Source organism: Galeopterus variegatus, unplaced genomic scaffold (assembly GCF_000696425.1).
Source record: "Galeopterus variegatus unplaced genomic scaffold, G_variegatus-3.0.2 Scaffold167, whole genome shotgun sequence".
NCBI lineage: Eukaryota > Metazoa > Chordata > Mammalia > Dermoptera > Cynocephalidae > Galeopterus > Galeopterus variegatus.
Window position 1 is genome coordinate 129,944 of NW_007726278.1, and position 18,434 is coordinate 148,377.

The 18,434-nt window shown below is 42.9% G+C and overlaps 1 protein-coding gene across 2 annotated transcripts in view; it reads left to right on the top strand.

Annotated features, from left to right (window-relative positions):
• Positions 1 to 228: 228 nt before the first annotated feature.
• UBAC2 (UBA domain containing 2) overlaps positions 229 to 18,434 on the top strand; it is a 174,165-nt gene continuing 155,959 nt past the window's right edge. Inside the window, exon 1 of one of the 2 annotated variants that reach the window (XM_008594759.1) lies at positions 229 to 340. In XM_008594759.1, coding sequence (XP_008592981.1) covers positions 310 to 340 — 31 coding nt within the window. In that variant the 5' untranslated portion in view covers positions 229 to 309. The remainder of the gene's footprint in view (positions 341 to 18,434) is intronic. The other variant, XM_008594764.1, reaches the window with a different exon arrangement.

Genomic DNA, 18,434 nt, shown 5'->3' on the forward strand with positions numbered 1-18,434 from the left:
CACAGCTCCACTCTTCCTGTGCCTTCCCACTCCCTTTCTAAGCGAGGCCCGCGGCCGTAGGAAAAACCCCGGAGGGGAGGACCCGTCCTGCCGCGGACGCACTTCCCTTCCCGGCAGGAAGCGAGTGCGCTGACCCAACGGGTGCGCTCACTGGCCGCACATGCGCCCTTCGTCAGGCGCTCAGGGGAGTGGCATCGCGGAGGCCGATTGGCCGCCCCGCCGGAGTGCGCCTGCGCGGTCGCCGGGACTCTCCACCTCCGCTACCACTCCCCCTTATCCCCCCCGCGGGGGCTTCGGCCCGGCGGGACCATGTTCACCAGCACCGGCTCAAGTGGGCTTTGTGAGTACCGGCCACCGCCGTCTTGTCTGTCCCCTACACGCCGCCCTGGGCACCTCCTTGAGGAGGCTGGGGGCGGCGGGGACCCTCGGGTTTGCAGGAGGTTGGGGTCCCGACCCTTCCTCCCCGCGCCCGAACCTTGGTAGTTCCTGCCCTTGGGGAGCAGCGGGTACTGTCCCCACCTCAGCCTGGAGGGGCGAGTGGGCACTGAGTCCCGCCGTCAGCCCCGGCCCCCACCTGTGAGCCCCAGGTGCTATGCCCAGGAGCTCTAGGGCTGCCGTAGGTGGGCTGGGCACTTTGGGGCGGGCTGGGTGCTCTGGTGTTCCCGAGGCCCGGCCCCATGCCCTTTGCGGCGCTGTGCCAGGCTGAAAGAGGAGAGCCTCCAGGTGGAGGCGAGGCTGGACGCCTGCCCCCTTCACAGTCGCCCCATTGATTTAGGCTACTGTGCGACCGAACCGACTCTCCCTGCAGGCTGACCCCTCCGTGTGACGGAGACGTGTTTCCTCCCCACTCTCGCCGAAGAGTTTTTAGATAAAAACTGATTAAGGTGCTTATGGCACTTTCAAAGTGGAGGGAAGTTAGGAAGTCGTTTGGAGAGGAAAAAAGCGCACATTTTGCTGGTGGATGTTGCTGTTATTTTACTGCGCTATCACCGGGGTCAGCAGAAAGAAAGAAGTATATAAAGCCTTTAAACTGTTTTTCTACCGAAATCGAGTGTGTTTAATTGACTTTCGGCAAGATGGTCTGTGTGTTAAGCAAACAGCACTGAGATTAGGTGCGGATACAAGCAACTGAAATGTTTGAACAGCTGTAACTTTGCAGTTGCTTGTTACTGTTGATACTTCATATCTCTATACATGTGAAGTTAATGTTGCCAGAGTACAGAACATCTGACATTTCCAAATATTAAAGATCTTTTGTGAATGTCATGAATCTTTTTCTGAGTATACGTCTTAGTCTGACAGTGAGTATCAGAGCCACAGACATAATTTTAAATCTTCACTTCTTAACTTCTCAAGTTTTAAATTGGGTTTAATATTTATCATTTCTCTTGTTTCATAATTAATTTGATTGATGGCATCTTTTATACATCGGCCCGGAGTATATTACAAGTACGAGCTAATTAATCTTCCCTACACTACCCTTTGTATGAAGAGCATTATGAGTGTTGGTGAAGCTGACAGTTCAGGAAGGTGGTGTGGTTTTCATACACTGCTGGATGTAATATCAGTGATGGACTTCTTCAATATTGGTTGTTCTCTCAGCATTTTTTTTTTTTTTTTTATAAAGATGACCGGTAAGGGGATCTCAACCCTTGGCTTGGTGTTGTCAGCACCATGCTCAGCCAGTGAGCAAACCGGCCATCCCTATATAGGATCCGAACCCGCGGCCTTGGTGTTATCAGCACCGCACTCTATCGAGTGAGCCACAGGCCGGCCCATCTCTCAGCATTTTGAGCTACCCTTGCTGACCAAAATACATATAAAAAATTAAAAGGGCAAGAGAAATCTGTTATTGGGTTACTGAAATGTATTAGCCATTAGATTGTATTGGCAAAATGTATTCACATTTGATACAGGTGACCCTGGGGAAGGAATACTTCATAACTTATGGCAAAGGTTTATGAATATTGAATTCTGGGAACTAAACTGCTGCCCAGAGAGAAGATGAGGCTAAGGGCACCTCCTCAGCTACTGTGGCCTGTTTCTAAAATAAGTGCATCCGCAGTTCTAAGAGTTGATGGGATGGCCATTCCTCAGAAGGCCATGTCTTATATACTCATTTTTGTTTGTTTGTTTTGTTTTGTTTTTGGCAGCTGGCCAGTACAGGGATCAAAGTTTGGACCTTGGTGTTATCAGCACCATGATCCAACCAACTAGCTAGCCCCTTATGTGCTCATTTAACAGACATTTTGAGTATCTGCTGTGGGCCACAAACTGTGCTAGGTGCTGGAAACGTAATGGTGAAAAAAGTCTTGGTCCCACTGTTTACAGTGCTTACAGTGGAGTTTAGGCACAGTTTTTCTAGGTCTAGTCATTTGGCAAGTCTGCATTTTAACAGTTATCCTGCTTTATAATCTTTCTCTGGTGATGCTACCTACTGAGAGGGAAGTGATTTCCTTTAGATACGAAGTTGGATGCCTTTTGGTGAATCAAAGTTCTGATCTTGAGTAAGGGTAATACATCTACCTACCCCTGCCCCCATGGGTGGTGAAGCAGACTTTCTTTTATTTATTTTTTGGCAGCTGATAGGTACTGGGATCCAAATTCTTGATCTTGGTGTTATACCACAGTCTAGGCTAGCCGGTTGGCTCATTTGGTTAGAGCATGGTGTTATAACACCAAGGTCAAAGGGTTTGGGTCCCCACACTGGGCAGCCATCAAAAAAATTAAAAAAAAAAAATATATAGCACCACACTGTAACCAATTGAGTTAACCAGCCAGTCCAAAAAGTCTTTTGAGGAAGCAATCTCTGCCATTTCCTGCCATCTGCATATTTCCCACATTTTGTGACTAGTAGATAATGGTGTTTTAGTGTTAAACTTGCTCTTCTCTCTCATTCATTTATTCACTTATTCAAGAAGTGTCTGTTGAGTACCCTTATAAGACACATACTGTTCATGTACAGAGGATAATCTGGTAAACAGGATAAAAGAGACCACCATCAAATAGGTTAACAAATAATTAGTGAGATTTCACATTGTGATAAGTGTTATGAAGAAAATAAGAGGGTAATGGCAAAGATTGAAGTCATGGCAGAGTACTGCTTTGGCATGTGTGGTCAGGGAAGATATCTGGGAAGGTGGCATTTGAGCTGAAACCCAAATGCTGTTAAAGGAGCCAGCCATGTCAGAGTTTGTTGAAAAATCTTCATTTTGAGGTGCAAAGATTCTGAAACAGGCACAGCAGGTTGTTTTCAAGGTACTAAGGATGGCTAGTGCAGCCAGGGCAATTAATCAGAGGAAGGACATTTGTGACCATTTCTTTGAAACTGGATTGTTGTCTGTCCAGACACAATTCTGACTGGGTAAAAGTGCATAGGAGTAGTGTTCATGACTTATTTAAGATTCCTTGCTTATGGACCAATGCTGTCACTCAGCTCCATGTTGAGTAATGTATGTGTCATTTACATTTCATTTATTGATGCGTCCCATTACGTACTCACTTCACTATGTATTCACTGTGTAATGAAGGATTCAACCAGCATTAATTGTACATCTCATGTGCGAGTATTCCAGGTATAGTTCCTGCCCTCAAGGAGTTCAGGGTCTATTGGGGAAATTTTTTAAAAAAAGAAATTATCTTCTGTGCTTGGTGCTATGGGTTTATTGCAGGGAGTTGGTTGGTGGGGGGAAAGGCACAGTTGTTAAAGAAGACGTCACGGTGTAGGCAATATTTGAGCTATTTTTGAGGGATGAGTAAGAGTTGTCAGGCATAGTAGTGGAGAGGGAGCCTCTGTGAGGGGCAGAGCCTGGGCAGGGCCTGGCAAAGAGGCAGGAGGTCATGAATTAGGGGATTGTTGATTATGGCTGGAGTAAGCCATTCCTAAGAGGTGTGCGGTGAAGTCATTCAGAGGGCAGTGGAAGGTGAGTTGAGAACTGTACACACTGAACATTTAAAGAGGGAGAAGAGAAGGAGCCGGGGAGGAGGACTGAGGGGTGGCTAAGGAGATGGCAGGATAACAAGGAGGAAAGAGTTTCATGGAGGCAGTGGCTAGTAGCATTCAACGCTCCAAGGATTTTCAAAAAAATACTGAAACATGACCTTTTGGGAAAGAGGCCATCCAGAACCTTTCCAGGATAGCTTGTCCAGTTGTTGGGGAGACAGGTCAGATTATAGGTGGCCGAGGAGTGAGTGGGATGAAAAGTGGGGACTGAGCTCGGAAAGCACTTTCGAGGATGTTGGGTAGGAAGGGCAGGAGAGCGAGTTGTTCTTTGAGGTGGCGCAGGTGTCAGGGGAGAGTTTCTTTAAGTTGAGAGAAACCTTTGTTTAAACAGTGTTGGGAAAGACCCAGTGGGGAGGGCAAGGTTGAAGATACATACAAGAGTGACAGAGCAAAGTCCAGAGAAACAGAAGGAGGTGACAGCATTCTAGCGTGCTTCTCATTGTCGTGGGAGGGAAGAAGGGAGATTCCTTACGGGGATGGAGCAGTAGTTTCCAATGCTCTCTGTGTCCTGGCTGCAAAAACAAACCAGGGCACTCTCTGAATGTACACCTTCCTGGGTACCATCCCCAAAGAGTCAGATTCAGAAGGGCTAATGTGGGCGTTAGAAATCTGTGTTATTATTATTATTTTTAAGAAATCTGTTATTTTTAAAGGCTCCCTGGGAGATTCTAATGGACAAACAGATTTAGATCAGGGCAAGAGGGTGGCCAGCAGGAGGGTCAGAGAGAACAGTTAGAGTCCAGTGGGGATATGCTGAATTCACGCCCTAATTAAGGTCATACCAGTGAAAATGAACAGGATACAGAGAAGGATTCTAGAGATGTTTAAGCAGGTAGGTTGTGTTAGTAAAGCTTACTGGATTTGGAAGGTGAAGAGGAATTAAAAGTGACTGTGGTTTACAGATTGGGCAGGTGGGTAGGTTGATGGTGTTACCATTCACTAAGATAAGAGAATGCAGAGAAGGAGGAAGCTCACCTGGGGGGAAGATGCATTCAATTCTGGACGTGTATAATGTTGAGGGGTCTGCAAAATCCAGTTGGATGCCCAGGGGACGTTTGGGGGTGGGATCTGGGGCTGGATTGGACATGGTTAGGTGGGAGATAGACTGTGGATGTGAATGAAGACTGCAGAGGCAGTGAGTAGAGTTAGAAGGCTGAGGACAGAACTTGGCCACTCCAGTATTTAAGGGATGGGTAGAGAAGAGGAGACAACATAGGTGGAGATGGGGGTTTCTTTAGGAGCAGCTGTGCCTTCTTTCCCCAATCCAGTTGTTTATGTGTGCTCTTTCACTGAAAATGGACATCCCTCAGCTTCTTCATTATCTCACCACAATGACTGATCGCCAGACTCTTGATCCCTCCTTTTCTCCAGTTTATCAGCCCATTTCTGGCATCTCTTTCTTCCATCCAGTCTGGAACCCATAGTTAGTCACCAGAGTTGTGGTCTCATCCAGACTGTCAGAGACCTGACATTCCTGTGCTGCTAAACTAGTCTAGGAAAACCCCAACCTTGTGTTAATTTATGCTGTCTAATCCAAGCTGAGTCCTTGGCATGATTTCTCAATTAAAATATGCTCAGTTAGGGAAGATTTTTGCCCTTAAGGAAAGGTATCAGGCCTTTTGACTTTCCATTCAGTCTTTGATTCATTGATTCAACAGATACTGGGCCAGCAACTCTTCTAGGTTCTCAGTGTTAGTAGTAAAGAAAAGACCAAACATACATTCAAGCATTGGTTAATCATTGGTAATAGAAGTCAAGAAACATGGGCTCAGTTTAAAAATTAGAAGTATCTTGTTCGATATGTTAGTTAACACTTCATTCTTCATTCAAAGATAAGACTTTTTCTTCCTCTTTCTATCGAATAAGAGTTGTAATTGGCAACCACCTGCTGTCAGAAAGAGGGGTGTGATTGGCTTCTGATTTTGGTCCTCCTCTGTCCCTCACATTTCCTGTGTCTGACCTACTAGGTTCTAGATTGGGTGGTAAAGGAAGAGGAAGGCATGGTGAAGAACTTGTGTCGTTCTTCTGTGGCTTCTTGAGCCTGGCACATGGTTAAAGCTGACCCTTCATCCTGGGAGTGCTCTAGTGGGCTCTTCAGAGGCTCTTAAGCGATTTCCATCCCTGCTACTCCCTTGACCTGGGGGGCTGCATCTTTATTTTGGTGGACTTTCTTTTGGTGACTCTTCCTCAGTCCCTAGGAACTTAATTCCACCTGCGATTTCCTCCTGCTGGGGTCCTTTTGGTATGCTTAGGGGCACAGCTGGACTGAACCAAAAGCGATCCCCCTTGCTGGCTGTAGTGTGTGGCGCACCTCCACTCTGCTGGAACTGCATATTCTTTGCGCTGGTGGTGCCTACGAGTCACCACCACTAGGGATTAGCACGGCTTCTCCTCCTGCTCTTCAGATTTCCCAGGTTGGAAGTCCTTTGTACCCCCACTTCAGGGGGTTATATACTGAGCCCCCCACCCAGCTTGATGAGGGTGCAGCTGTACTCAGAGCACTTCAAAGGTTCTCTGCACAGATCTTCCTCGTAATGTCCCGTCTTCACAATAGGGAACTCTCACATTGCACTCACTCTCTTTATACCCAGGTCTGGCTGAGGGGAGTCTTAAGTGCTTTGGATTTACCTTCTTTGTAAATTCTCCATTTTGGTTTGGAGTCTCTCTTTGGTAGGCAGCAACCCTTGTATTTTGGTACTTTAGTGGAAGCCTAATTTTATCATCTTGTTTTAGTTGGGTTCCTGTTTTGTGGGCCAGGAATTATTTGGCTGGCCTCTTTAAGGGTGACTTTGGAATTTATACGTTTCTGCTGTAACCAGGCCTGGGTGGTTAGAGCTGCAGATCTGCCTTTAAAGCTTGACTCTTGTGGGTGAGCTATTCCCCACATTTCTTAAATTTTGGGAGACTGTATCCTTGAAACTCCCAAGGAATATTACTGCTTATTCATAAGTTTTAACTAAGAAGGAAGGATAGGCATTAACCAGGGAGAGACAAGCTTGAGGGAGGATGCTTTTAAAAATGTTTCTTTTGGGCCGGCCCGGTGGCGCACTGGATAGTGCGCCGCTTGGGAAGCGCGGTGGCGCTCCCGTCCGAGGGTTCGGATCCCACATACAGACCGGTTTCCGCTCACTGGCTGAGCGAGGCGCGGGAGCAACACCGAGGCTTGCGATCCCGTTGCCGGTCCCCGGTCCGGTACGGGGGCAACACTGAGGGTTGCGATCTGTTGCCGGACACGGAAAAAAGACAAAAAGACAAAAAAATAAAAAAAAATAAAAAAAAATGTTTCTTTTTATTGTAAAAGTAAGATTAGCCACATTATAGGAAGTTTGGAAAATAGAGAAAAACCACTATTAGAATTTCAGTTAATTTTCTTCATCTTTTATTTTCCTACACATTTATGTTGTTATTTTAAAATAACTGATTTTGTTATTATATAACATGTTCATCAAAGAAAATTCTGAAATGCAGAAAAGCACTAGAAAGAAATAAAAATGGCATTTATTGAAATTTTTGTCTTTATACTGTTTTTCCAGTGCAAAAATGAATAACAAAATAAATAAGTAAAAATAAATTTATCACACTCAAATACTATTTTGTAACTTGCTTTTATTTCACCCAACAGAATGTTTTAAAATGTAATCATAATGACTATGTGTGTATTCTGCTTTTCTCCTTTTGTCATAAGCATTTCCCTAGTAAGCTATTCTTGCAGAATTAGATTGTTTCTCTCCTCCTTTTTTTCTATTATAGTAATGCTGAGAGCATCTTAATTTACAGATATTCCTAGAAGTGAAAGAAGGTTAAATGAAATGTATTATCTTATAACTTTTGGTGCATACTCTGCCAAATCCAACCCCAAAGATTGGTACCCATTTAAAACTCCACCAGCAATTTAGGGGAGAAAAGATTGTTTTACTTATTTTGTTTAATTTTCACAGCCCCGCTCCCCCCATGAGTATATTGAGGCTCTAAAAATAATTTGTACAGATCACACAGCTAGCACGTGGGAAGAGCTGAGATTTGATCCAGATTTGCCTGCCTCCAAAGCCCGTACTCTTTGTACAGGCTTTCTACTATATCCCGTTACATTAAGGGGACTAAATTGACATAAATTTAGTCCCTTTAATGGAAAATGGGAATGGCAATTAATCTTTTAAGACTTAGGACAAACATCTGGGAAAAAGAACCATAATTTAAATGAGGGTTCTACATCTGTCTATGTAATTTCTTATAATTTTCTATCAAGAGCAAATGAGTTTGAGTTATTGTTAGTTTTACTTCTATAACACTTGCTGTGTGCTATGCACTGTTCCGAGCAGTTTACATATGTTAACCCATTTAATTCTCAGAACAGCCCTGTGAGGTAGGTATGGTTGTTCTCCGCAATTTGCAGATGAGAGGAACCTGAGGCACAGACATTTAAGTAACTTTCCCAAGGTCCCATAGCTAGTGAGGAACAGGAATTTGAACCTGGACAGTCTGGCCCCATATTCTGTTTTGCATACTACTACTGCTCTACCGTGAAGACTCTTCTCTCTGTTGATCCCTCTTGAGCATGGGGATCTTCATAGGCTAACGATGAAAATAATAGCTCAGGTTAGCAGTAGAGCTTGTGCCCCAGTCACTGAGAACTGCTGTATTGTGTCCTGGCATGTTGCTTTTTGTTCCTCCCCTTGTGACTGCTGCAGCTGTTTACTCTGTGCTCCATCATGCTCCTCCTGATGGCTTTCAGTCCACCAGTCTCCCTCTTTCTATGTCAGGACTAAGATCCCATTTGCTTTCAGTTGAGATGTATTTTGTCCTAATCACGATCTTTTTGTAGTAGCAGATGCTCTGTAGTTATTTTCATTTGTGTATGCTTTTTCCTCTTCTCCTCCCTTATCTTCCTTCTCCAACTTTTTCCATTCTCAACTTGTCTCAATATTAGTTTTATTTATTTATTTATTTATTTATTTATTTATTATTTTTATTTTGGGGCAGCTGGCTGGTGTGGGGATCCCAACCCTTGACCTTGGTGTTATAACACCACAGTCTAACCAACTGAACTAATTGGCCAGCCCTTGATATTAGTTTTAGTGATGAAGATGGAACCTACCTTACCTCAAGCTCCTTTAAAAATGCTCTTCTATGGAATTTTAATAAATGCAACTTAATAAACAATATCTCATACATAATTTACTCTAGTGTTTTGCTTTATGGACACTGATACCATGAGGGGCTCCTGAAGTTTTTACCCACATTTGAATTATGAGTATAAATGAGAATTATAATTTAACCCTCATTTACATCATGATTCTTTTTCCCAGATGTTTTTCCTGAGACTTTATAAGTTATATTGCCATTGTTCTCAGCCATTTTTTAGTGCTTATGTCAATTGGCTGTAATGTAGCATGATACAGTTGAAAGATCACGATACCAATATTTGGAAAGGGTTCTACAGCCAAGTAGGTGGGAAATGTTGTTGGCTATATTGTTTTTTAATGATTGACAGTGCAAATTAAAACTTGAAAGGCCCTTAGCAGCCCTGCAAAAAGGAAATTTGCTTAACTTTATTGACTCTTTGTTTCTCAGACTTAATTGGGGACGGAAAATAAAATATAAGAAAGAAACATTAAATTCCATTTCATTATATTGCCCTGACTTGATCCTTATTTACATATTGCTATCTTTTTTTCTCTTGTGTGTATGTATGTAAACATTTTTAAAAGCAAAACTGACCAGTTGGCTTGTAAGCTTAGCTGGTGCCGATAACACCAAGGTCCAAGGTTCAATCCCTGTACTGGGTAGCCACCAAAAAACCCCCAAGAAACCTATAAAAGCAAAATTGGAGCTATATACAGTTTTGTATTTTGCTTTTTTTTAATTGAACCTTCTTCTGCATGTCATTAATAATGTTCAAAGCTGACTTTTAACATTATTTTTGTTTTGCCTTCTTACAAAACTGAAACATGCTTCTTGAAAAATATTCAAAAATTACACGAATATGTAATATAGAAAGGACTAGTGTCACATAGTTATTCCTCCACCCAAATAACCATCATTGAGAGTTTAGTGCTCCTTCTTCTAGACGTTTTCCATGCACCTGCTTACCTATACATTCTCTTTCTTCTCTTGGACACACATACATGTATGTATATTTGGTTTTATACAGAAATTACATTCAAATATATATATTATGTTCTCCCAACATTATCTTAGAAATTCCATTGATAAGTTTGCATGATTATAACATTTTATCATACTAAAATATTTTTCTCCCACTGTTTCCCCATTTAGAAACAATGTTGTGTTGAACATCTTTATAACTAAGTTATTCATCACATCTTTGACTTCATCCTAAAGAAATAATCATAAATGTGGAATTACAGAGTCAAAGAATACGAATATTTTGAAGATCTTGATGTGTATTGCCAAATCCTTCCAGAAATGGTGTATTACTTTGTGCTTTTCATCAGTTTAGGAACATATCTTCTTCACCAAACTCTTGTAACAATTGAGCATGATAATTTAAAATAATTTTTGTCAATTGAGAGATCAGAAAATGGCATTTTATTGTTTTAATCAGCATTTCTTTGAATGCCTGGGAAAATGAACTTCTTTTCTCTTTCATGTTTTTTAGCCATTCATCTTTCAGTTTTGGTTTGGTTACCACTCGTAGCATAATTTATAATTTTAAATAATGGACAAAAATACTTTAAAAGTTAAAAAAAAATTTTAAATAATTTTTTTTTTTTGTCTTTTTTCGTGTCCGGCAACGGATCGCAACCCTCAGTGTCACGCCTGTACCGGACCAGGACCGGCAACGGGATTGCAAACCTCGGTGCTGCGCCCGCACCTCGCTCAGCCAGTGAGCGGGAACCGGTCTGTATGTGGGATCCGAACCCTCGGCGGGAGCGCCACTGCGCTCCCAAGCGGCGCACTGTAGCAGTGCGCCACCGGGCCGGCCCTAAATAATTTTAAATAATGGACAAAACCCTTATTTTTTGATTTATCAATTTTTGGCACAATAAATGGACTCCACTTTGAAAATGAGAAATTAGCCCAGGAATATGTATACCTCTTCTGTACTCTACTTCCTAATTTATGTGTTATATGTATGTTGTGTGTTTGCAGTCTGCTCTATAATGGTAATTAATCAAACCAATAGCTATACGAACATTATCATGATTGTGTATTTATTGTAGAACCAAAGGCATGTGATTGGAGTTATAGAAGGAAATAGAGCCCTAGGTCAGAAAACTTGTGCTGCTTCATGGAGTCTCTTAGTTTCTTTTGACATTTCTTTTCTACTATAAGTTCACACCCAGCTATTGCTGTTTCTTGGATCTTGCATCATTTTTTGTCTTGGTATCTTTGTTTTTTCTTTTCTTTCCCTAGCATCCCTTCTTGAGTAAATTTTTTTCATATAGAGGACATAGGTGGTAAACTTTCTGGATCCTTGCTTTGCTATTCTTGTACAGTACTGAATGACTGGATTCTTAAGTACCTAGTGTGGTTTTCCTCTTTCTTTATGAGATCTTTTCCCCCTAGAGGCCCATACCTTAAATGGTTGGGCTGACTGTAGGCTCTGTTCAGGTATGCAGGGCACGTGAATAGGCTGGCTGCCATATACCGGAGGTGTGGAGCAGGTGGTGGGCAGAAGACTGCGAGAACTTCCTGTGGTCATCAAAGTTAGGTGGGCTGGGCTCTTCTCGTGAAGCTTCCCTTCTAACTACCATCCTCTTCCATTCCCTGTCACCCCATGCTGTGATCTCTGGGAGTTTGATGTTACACCAAGATGTCTTCTGCTTTATAGCAAACCTCCAGCCCTCTTGGTGTCCTCCTTAAGCAGATTGCCCTCTTTCTTTGGAGTGTGTTTCTCAGATTTTATTTTGGGGGCCACACGTTCTTTCCATCTGGGATGGTGGAATGAATGGCTGTGCATTGGAAAGAATGTGAGAGAGTGGGTTTGGGGCTGGGGTTTGTGGAAGGTTGACTGGCCCGCTGTCATGCGTGGTTGTTGGCACTTATGCTACCGGGGATGACTTATTTATTTATTGAATCATAATTGATTATACATATTTTTGGGATTCAATGTTGACATATGTTGATCAGATCAATATTACTAGTATGTATATTGTTACAAATTGTACTTATTCTTTATGCCCCTTGTCCAGTCTCTCCCTATCCCTTCCCCCTCCCTCCTCCCACCACTGATAACCCTAGATTTCTTCTCTCCTTCCGAAAGAGTAATGGTTACTCTGTTGATTTGTTGCCTAGATGATCTGTCCAATGCTGAGAGGTGTGTTCAGGTCCCCCAATATTATCATAGAGCAGATGCTTCTTCTGTCACTCTGGAACAGGCTTTGTAGAGAGTGACATCCTCTTCTTTCCTTAGGTCTCTGCTGATGACTCTCCTTGTGTCAATGCACTCTAGTGGCTGGCAGACCATCTGTGTGGTGGTTGTGATGTCTAGCCACTTTCACAGCAGCTGTGGTTAATGTGGTGACTGTGGTGGACCACCCACATGGAGGTGCTGTTTTTGGCATGCTCCTTGGCGCTGGCGGTGTGCCTGGTTGTGGGCAGGGGGGGTCCAGTCCCCGGCTCCATGCCCTGGGCTGGCTCCAAGGCACTGGTGGTGTTCCTGGGCTGGAACTAATTTTTTATCCTTTGCTTACTTCTAAAACGGGGGAACTTCCTGTGGGAACCAGTACTTGAGCTGTGTTGTTGAGCTAAATTGCTGTTTTGCTGCTGTTTCCCTAGGGAAGGCTTTTAGTGCAGCTCAGGGTTTAGTGGTTGACCTTATAGATACTTCCGGCTCTCCAGAGACCCGGTGCCCCTGGGTTGTGTAGAAACTCTTATCTGGGCCTGAGTCTTTTCATCAAACTGCACCCTGTGCAATTCTGCATTCCTGACCAGTCTCCTCTGAGTAGTCCTGTGCTGACTGGGGGGTGGTTGGCTGGCCTTGCTGTGTCCCAGTGTTCTCCCGGTGGGCCCTTCTCCCCCACCACCCATGCTGCAAACACTTCTCATGGGACGGGCCTGTGTCAGTCTCTTGCAATGACTCACTAGCCTCTGAACAGCTCCCTTTTTTAGCTGTTCTGGCTCCTCCCTCATGTGTGGGTCCACGTGAGCTCTATTAGCGGTCTTGCTTTCCTGGGGGCCACCAAGGCCCTCTTCTCCCCTGCCACCTCCAAGTAACTCCATCTGAAGGGCACAGCTGTGGCTTCTGCCCACTCCTGCTCCATGTGCTCAGTAGTTCCAACCTTAAAGCGGCCATGGCCTGAAACGCTTCAAGCAGTTTTTCTTTCTCTCATCGTGGCTTCTCCCCTGTCATGAACTCTGTATGTCTCTCCTCCTCTTCCCCTGAGTTCCAGTGGCCCCACCTTAGCTGTTGTTACATTTTTATAGTTGTAAGTTGATTGATTTGTGGGAGAGAATGACACTGGGGACCGTCTATTCTGCCATCTTCCAGAGATGACTTTTTACTGTGTGCAGGCCCCACAGTAAATACCATTGGAACAGATAGTGACTCCCCTTTCAGTACTTTTTAGTCCTGATTGTGTCAAAGAGAAAAATCTTGATTTAGTGCTAGTCTGAAATACCTCTCTAATAGTGGCTAGTTTCCATTGTAACAAAGAGAACAGGAGGCAGGCCAAGATCTTTCTGTCAGCAACAATATTAGTTAGAATTTAATAACTTTTGCTATTAGTGTATTTATTTTTATAGTTACCGCCTACTAATGACAAAGTGACACTTCTTTTCTGTTTTCTGTAGTGACATAAAGTTTCCTTTAAAATAAATATATTTATGTAAAACATAGTAAGGTGATTTAAAGAAAAATATTAAATAATAGGACAAGCGATACTGGGACATGGCAGAAATTGTGGTGCTGTCGTGGGAGTGACTTAAGTTTGAGAAATGCTCTAAATGTTCTGATGATTGCTCATATTCCTCCTCAGGTCTTGGTATTTACTGGTTAGTTCTCTGAACTCATTTGAAAGGACACATTTCTGTGGTGTTTTGAAGTGGGGTTTGTTTGTTCGTTTTTGTTTTTTAAATTTCAATACAACTTTGAAAGGGAGGAAAAGTAGACAGTTGTCCCGAGTTTGCTGTTTCAAACTGGAATTTTATCTAGCTATCTTTTTGGCTTCATTATTTTTATTTGACTCTTTACTCCTTTTAGAACTAATTTTAGTGTTTGGGGTTTGTGGGACTTTTTCTCCCCTTCAGCTGGCCAGTTTTCTCATCATCATTGGTTAGAGATGTTCAGTAGCTTCTGGTACATCCTCTACTCACAAACATGTTAGATGCTGAAAGGCCATGTAGAAATCTAAACTTAAAAGGATTTGCAGCTTGGTTCTCTTATGCTTTTCTACCATATAGGAGTGGGAGAGGTCCCTTGCGTCATCAAAGCTTTAAAATCAGACTCAAGTTTCCCACCTTGCAGATTTGTGTTCTGTTTGCCATCTTTTCCACAAATAGACCAATTCAGTCTACAATAAAAATCTGCCAATGTAGATCCCACCTACCCCATGTTCTCTGATGTTCCAGCACTTGTCTTTGTAGCCCCGCATCCTTACTTGTTGCCCTCCTCTGGTCGATTCAGATTCATTGGGTCTTTGAACACATGGAACCATCCCTGGCTTATCACCAAGCTGTTACCAGCAGCACTTTCACCACACTTGGCCTGACAACTCTTACTGCTCTTGTAAATTAAATAGTGCTGATAGACATCCGCCTCAGGATGCTTCTCTAGTCTAGATGTGGGAACAGGTGGGCCAGGCCATGCAGGTGAGTTTCCTTTGGTCACTGTGGTGTTGGGGAGGGGAGGGGAAGGGATGGGGAGGAGAGTTACTTGCTAACATTTTAAATTGGGATATTTCAGACCAAGTCCAGATTGTTATCTCTTGAGGTAGACGATCTGGCAGCATCAGGCTGAATCTTTCATCTGAGCACATGCCTGCCATTGTGCCATGGGCTTCCCCTTTCACTGATCCTGCCTGCTTCCTGAGGTGCTTGAATTTACAATGCATTTCCCCTCACATTTCCCCATTTTATTTTGGTTTTTCTTCTCTCTTACAGTGTATTGCAGAGGTCTAGAACTTTCCACATGCTTCCTGATTTACTTTTTCAGAGTTGTTCCTACTAATGAATGATTTATACCTTATTTATGTGAAACATTCATAAATTTTTTTTTTCACTGCTTTGGCTTCTAAAATTACTTCATCATAATTGTATTTTGTGTCTAATTAGCACTTTTAACAATTGCTATTTTTTATGCTTAATGAAAGGGTTAATGTTTGCATAAAATCTCGTTAAGAAGTATAAACCCAGCTAGTGTCCAGCACAGTGGTAGGACCAAAATAAAAATGTGAGTACAGGTGTCTAATGACATTGTTGGTGACTTTCAGATTTGACACACTTTTCTCTGGCATGTGAGCCTCTTTGTTTGGTGCTGTCTTTGAACTTTCTTTTTTAGTTTTACTGCTCCCTCTCCCGGCACTTCCCCAGGTCACACTGCCTGAATATTTTAGGTATAGAACACATTTTTGTATCTAGAGGGCAAGTCCTCCTACTTCCTGCCTTTTATTTATTTATTTATTTTTTTCTGGAAACTTCTTAGCACTTTCTCCTGTTTATTTTCCTGATAAACTTTATAACCATTGGTGCAGTATTAAGTGTTTATTGGCTGCGCTCCTGAGCCAGGCACTCTGCACAGTTGTTTGAGGACATGCATGAGGAGCAGTCAGTGTGGCAGGTGCACAGTGTCATTGAATTCTTCCCGATGCATTAGGGACAGGAGCCCATTCATGGATGGCTTTCAGCGTTTCACTTCCTAACACTGTAGGGAAATGATGTAACAAAAATAAACCTGGGACCTTTGATCTGTGGGTATTCTTTTTTTTTTTTTTTTGTCTTTTTTCTTGTCCGGCAACGGATGATCTGTGGGTATTCTAACTGGTCTTTTTTGAGGTGGTCACCAGGAAGCACTCACTCTTCCCTAACTTGGTCACCGAAGAGAAGTTTCATTAAGTTTTCTTCTAGTAAGCTCAGAGGCTTGAGGAATAAGTCATAGTGGAACCAGGGGTGTCCCTTGCAATGCATGACTTGCTACACTTTTGTGAATTTCCACCCTGATTTTTGATTTAGCCCCTTTTTGATTATATTAGTCAGTTTCTGTTGCTTATAACAGAATACCTGAAACTGGGTAATTTATAAAGAAGTGAAATTTACTTCTTAGTTTGGGAGGCTGAGAAGTCCATGGTTCAGGGGGCACATCTGGTGAGTACCTTCTGGGTGGGAACTCTCTACAGGGTCCTGTGGCAACCAGGGTGTCACATGGTGAGAATGGCAAGAGCTCTCTCATGTGCTCCACCAGTCCACACGCACGATAACTCCTTGCTCGTGATATGGGTTAACCCGTTCATGAGGGCACAGTCCTCACAATCGAATCACCTCTCAAAGGTCCCACCTTTCATATATCATAATTGGATTTCCCACCCTTTTAACACTATTACAGTGGGAATCAAATTTCCAATACATGAACTTTTGGGGGACATATTTGACCCATAGCACTGATGAAAAACTTTTAAGAAAGTTACTTCATGAGACGCCAAATCACTCTATTTTTGTGTCAACACTGAGAAGTTTACCAAGTAGTTAGGTAGTCAGAAATGGGAAAACCAATATTGTGGTAGGATGTGGCAGCCCCTCCTTTCAAGAGTGTGAACCACTCTGGGCTTTTTGACGTGTGTATTTTTACATGCTTGACTTGGAGCAGGCAGAGTTGCTGGGCTCCTGCCCCCCACCGCCAGCTGTCCTCAGCTAGAATGCTTCTGTAATAGCTTACATGGCTAAGCTTTGCAAAACCTGTGGTTTTATATAAATGGAATCATGCAATATATGGCTTTTTGTGACTGGCTGCCTTCACTTAGCATAACGTTTTTTAGTTTCATCCATGTTGTAGCATGTATCAGGACTTCATTCCTTTTATGGCTGAGTAATAGTTCATTGTATGGATATTCCACATTTTGTTTATCCATTCATTTGTTGATGGATATTGGGTTGTTTCCACTTTTTGTCCATCATGATAATGCTGCTTTGTACCTTTGTGTGTAGGTTTTTGTTTGGACACCTTTTTTTTAGTTCTCTTGTGTATATAACAGAATTGCTGGATCATATGGTAATTCTATGTTTGACTTTTTGAGGAATCAAAAAGATGCATATTAAGTACTAAAATAATAAGCATATAAAGTTACTATATTTCCTTGTTATATATTAGAAAAAAAAATTGTTTCTTTACCATCAGGCAGAACTGGGTTCAAATCCCAGCCCCTCTACTAACTAGGTGTGAACTTGGGCAAGTTACTTAACTCTCTTATTCTATTTCTTCACTTAGAATATGCAAATAATTAATTTCGGCCTCAGGGTTACTGTGAGAATTGGCAAGATAGTATTATGTGGAAAGTTTTTTCATTAGCACAGGCCCTGGCATAAAGTATCTACATATATTGTAATAATTACTTTAGGATAATATATTGTCACTCAAGCCTGATTGATATTCATTGCCACAAAAAAATGGCTGTGCACTTTGGTCATACCAGAGAGAAATAAGAGGAGGTAAATGACCCAGAAGGAAATCATACACTTAGGTGTTTTATATTATCTTTGTCATTGATGTTTTGCATTTTCACTTTTAGATTAATGTTACTCTCAAAATTCATAGCATCCCTGTTTTCAAAGGTTGAAGGACTTCTTGCAGAGAAGTGACTTTTTTTTTTTAAACCTTGTATTCATTGCGTGGGTTCTTTATGTGTGAACCACTTCCTGGCTCTGAGAGGCTGGAAGATTGCTAGTGACTTACCCCATCTCAACGCATAAGGATTTAATGGACCTTTTTCTGAACTAGTTACTAGGTAAAAATTATTTTTTCTGGGCCGGCCCTGTGGCGCACTGGATAGCGCGCACTTGGGAAGCGCGGCGGCGCTCCCGCCCGAGGGTTCGGATCCCACATACAGACCGGTTCCCGCTCACTGGCTGAGTGAGGCGCGGGAGCAAAGCCGAGGGTTGCAATCCCGTTGCCGGTCCCCGGTCCGGTACGGGGGCAACACTGAGGGTTGCGATCCGTTGCCGGACACGGAAAAAGACAAAAGACAAAAAAAAAAAAAAAAAAAAAAATTATTTTTTCTGGGCCGGCCCTGTGGCGCACTGGATAGCGCGCACTTGGGAAGCGCGGCGGCGCCCCCGCCCGAGGGGTCGGATCCCCCATACACACCGGGTTCCGCTCACTGGCTGAGTGAGGCGCGGGAGCAAAGCCGAGGGTTGCAATCCCGTTGCCGGTCCCCGGTCCGGTACGGGGGCAACACTGAGGGTTGCGATCCGTTGCCGGACACGGAAAAAGACAAAAGACAAAAAAAAAAAAAAAAAAAAAAATTTTTTTTTTTTTTTT